Genomic DNA, 2,553 nt, shown 5'->3' with positions numbered 1-2,553 from the left:
GATCAAAGTGACAAAATGGCAAAGAAAGCGTCACCCTCGGAGCCTCGTTAGCCCTACGGAGCAGTCGGCAGAAGTCGTCATTGCAAATCAGCTCACTCTGTCAGCGGAATAGACGACCAAAGCCACCCAGCAAACGACCATCTCGTCTACAAACGACGCCACGCCCTTTCTACGCGTTGCAGTACGCACTCTAATACCCTCAAGACCTTCCTATTCGGCTCAGCCCTGCGACGGGTACAGCGGGTAGCCGACGGGATTGCGTAGCCTATTCAGCTGGTGACGCGGAGCCACGTACGCCACCCAACCATCCGTCTTCATCAGTTGTGCTTATATACCACTTCAAACACCCCATCGTCCGCTTCTATCCAGGCAGCTCACGCAATCACAAGATACATCGCCGCGCGCCACCATGGAGACGCTCATCTCCGTCCCCCTCAGCCTCGGCCGCGACCGCACGCTGCACATCCAGCAAAAGCAAAAGAGCAGCGGCCTCTTCGGCACCCTCCAGTCGCTCGCCAGCGGCTGGCGCTCCGGCACCATCCACGTCCAGCACGTGCCCGCCGGCGCGCCCGCCGTGCTCGACGTCTGCAGCGACCAGCACGCATCGTCCCCCGACGTCCAGAACGACGCCACCGACAAGGCGCAGACCGTCGTCATCACCACCGCCAGCGCCGAGCCGGTGCAGATCTACCTGCGCTGGCCCCGCGGCACCAAAGAGGTCGGCCTCGCGCAGCTGACCCTGCAGGCGAGCGACTACACCATCAAGTTTGACCTGGACGTGCCGAGCGTCCCGCCTGGGCGCGCGCACCTGTCGCTCGCCGACGTCGATTTTGTGCCGGCGCGGGAGCTGGTTGTGGTGAGCGGCAGCGGCGGCGTTAGCGGCTTGGTGCCCATGGAAGATGTGCTGGACGTTTCGACGAGCTCCGGGTCTGTGAGCATCGCTCTGCTGCCGCTGTACAGCAAGGGCGCACACGACACGAAGCTGTCCATCAAGTCCAACTCTGGCACGCTCAGCATCAACACCAAGCTCGACGCGGCCCGCTCGCGTGTGCACCTTCCCAGCCGCGACTGCGCCGTCGCTCTGCAGACATCGTCCGGCAGCATCCGCAGCGTGCTCGGCCTGACGCGGTCCACCATCATCAAGTCCAACAGCGGCTCCCACCACCTGACGGCGCTTCTGACCGATCACAGCCGCGACCGGCGGTCCGATTTCGCCACGAGCACCAACAGCGGCTCCCAGAATATTACCGTCGTTGCTCCGCCAGACGAGGACAAGATCGGCGCGGAAAAGGCTGAGGAGACGGGTTTTGTGTGCAAACACAAGTCGAATAGCGGCAGCGTCCGGGTTGCGTATCCGGGCGTGTGGGAGGGCACGGTGGAGGCGCATAGCAACTCGGGCAGCATCACGGTCACGGGGGACGGCGTCGAGACGGACAGGAGCCGAAACAGAGTAACGGGTGTCAAGGGCACGCCGGTGCATCACACCGACGTGGGCACGAGTTCTGGAAGCATATCGGTCAAGCTCGGGGATGAGTAGCGTTGCGCCACGTACACCACAATTTTCTTTAGGCATGGTACACAGGCTTCCAAACGCTCCTCTTCATCAATGTCTCTTAATCACGAGAATTAGGAAAATTACGGGATGAGTCACGAACATTCACAGGTCATTCTGGTGCATTTTTCTATGCCAATCACACACGAAGAATCAGTTGGCGCTCAACCACAGCGCCAGCTCCATCCATCTTCCAGCTGGTCAATGCCTGGCCGTGCACGACAGCGAACAGCGATAGTCCAACGTGCTGTTCGACACGTTATAAACAGTTCCCGCAATGATGCAATCCCTTGAAGGAATAGAGTGATGTGTCGACGATGCTTCATTGCTTGCTTGACTGGATGCGTCGCGGAGTGGCACCGTCAAGCCACACGTGGTCTCGTTGACCGCTCTACTGCTGGACTTTGCCCTTGCGCTGGTGGCAGAGTCTGCACGTAGCTGTATGTAACAGCACTTGTACCGGTCGGCCTCGCGATGCAGACTGTTATTGTGTCCTTTGGCATCACCGACCTTGTGGTCGCTGTCGTCGCGGTCAGCTTGGGGTCGAGGGCGTAGATGTGCTTCGTGGGCTCATCCCGTCAGCCATCATAGTGTACCGGGTACCATTAGCGCTGGCAGATAGGTTGGCGGGTTAACAAAGGGAGAGAACAACCTATACGTAGATATATTCGAGGCTCGCCTGTAGGAGGCAGCGTCCTAGGCGTCTTGCCCTTTCTTCATCTGCGTGTCATCTATTCGACCCACCACAGCAGCGACGATGCAGGCGATGACCACCGACGTACAAAGCCGCACCACGAGCATCTTTTTGGGTGGCGGTCCCCAGTGCCTCTTCTCGCGCTCAAGGAATTCGTCGTGGAATTCCGGCGGCCAGGACTGCGCCTCGTCTGCGTACGGCGGCGGTTGGTATTGCGGGCTCGACGGAAGACTATCGGCCAGCACGGTCTCGCTCGAGGCATAGTGACGCGTTGCCACCCGCACGAGGAGATACGCATTCAACTTAG

The 2,553-nt window shown here is 59.9% G+C and overlaps 1 protein-coding gene across 1 annotated transcript; it reads left to right on the top strand.

The window, feature by feature from the left end:
• Positions 1 to 409: 409 nt before the first annotated feature.
• CCM_08283 (uncharacterized protein) lies at positions 410 to 1,537 on the top strand (the record flags this gene model as incomplete). Its single annotated transcript, XM_006673422.1, has 1 exon — positions 410 to 1,537. One exon carries the CDS (start codon positions 410 to 412, stop codon positions 1,535 to 1,537), a length of 1,128 nt encoding a protein of 375 aa, XP_006673485.1.
• Between the last annotated feature and the right edge of the window lie 1,016 nt (positions 1,538 to 2,553).

Source organism: Cordyceps militaris (assembly GCF_000225605.1).
Source record: "Cordyceps militaris CM01 unplaced genomic scaffold CCM_S00007, whole genome shotgun sequence".
Classification (NCBI taxonomy): Eukaryota; Fungi; Ascomycota; class Sordariomycetes; order Hypocreales; family Cordycipitaceae; genus Cordyceps; species Cordyceps militaris.
Note: the sequence above shows the minus strand (reverse complement) of the source record. Positions and strands in the feature narration are given on the sequence as shown.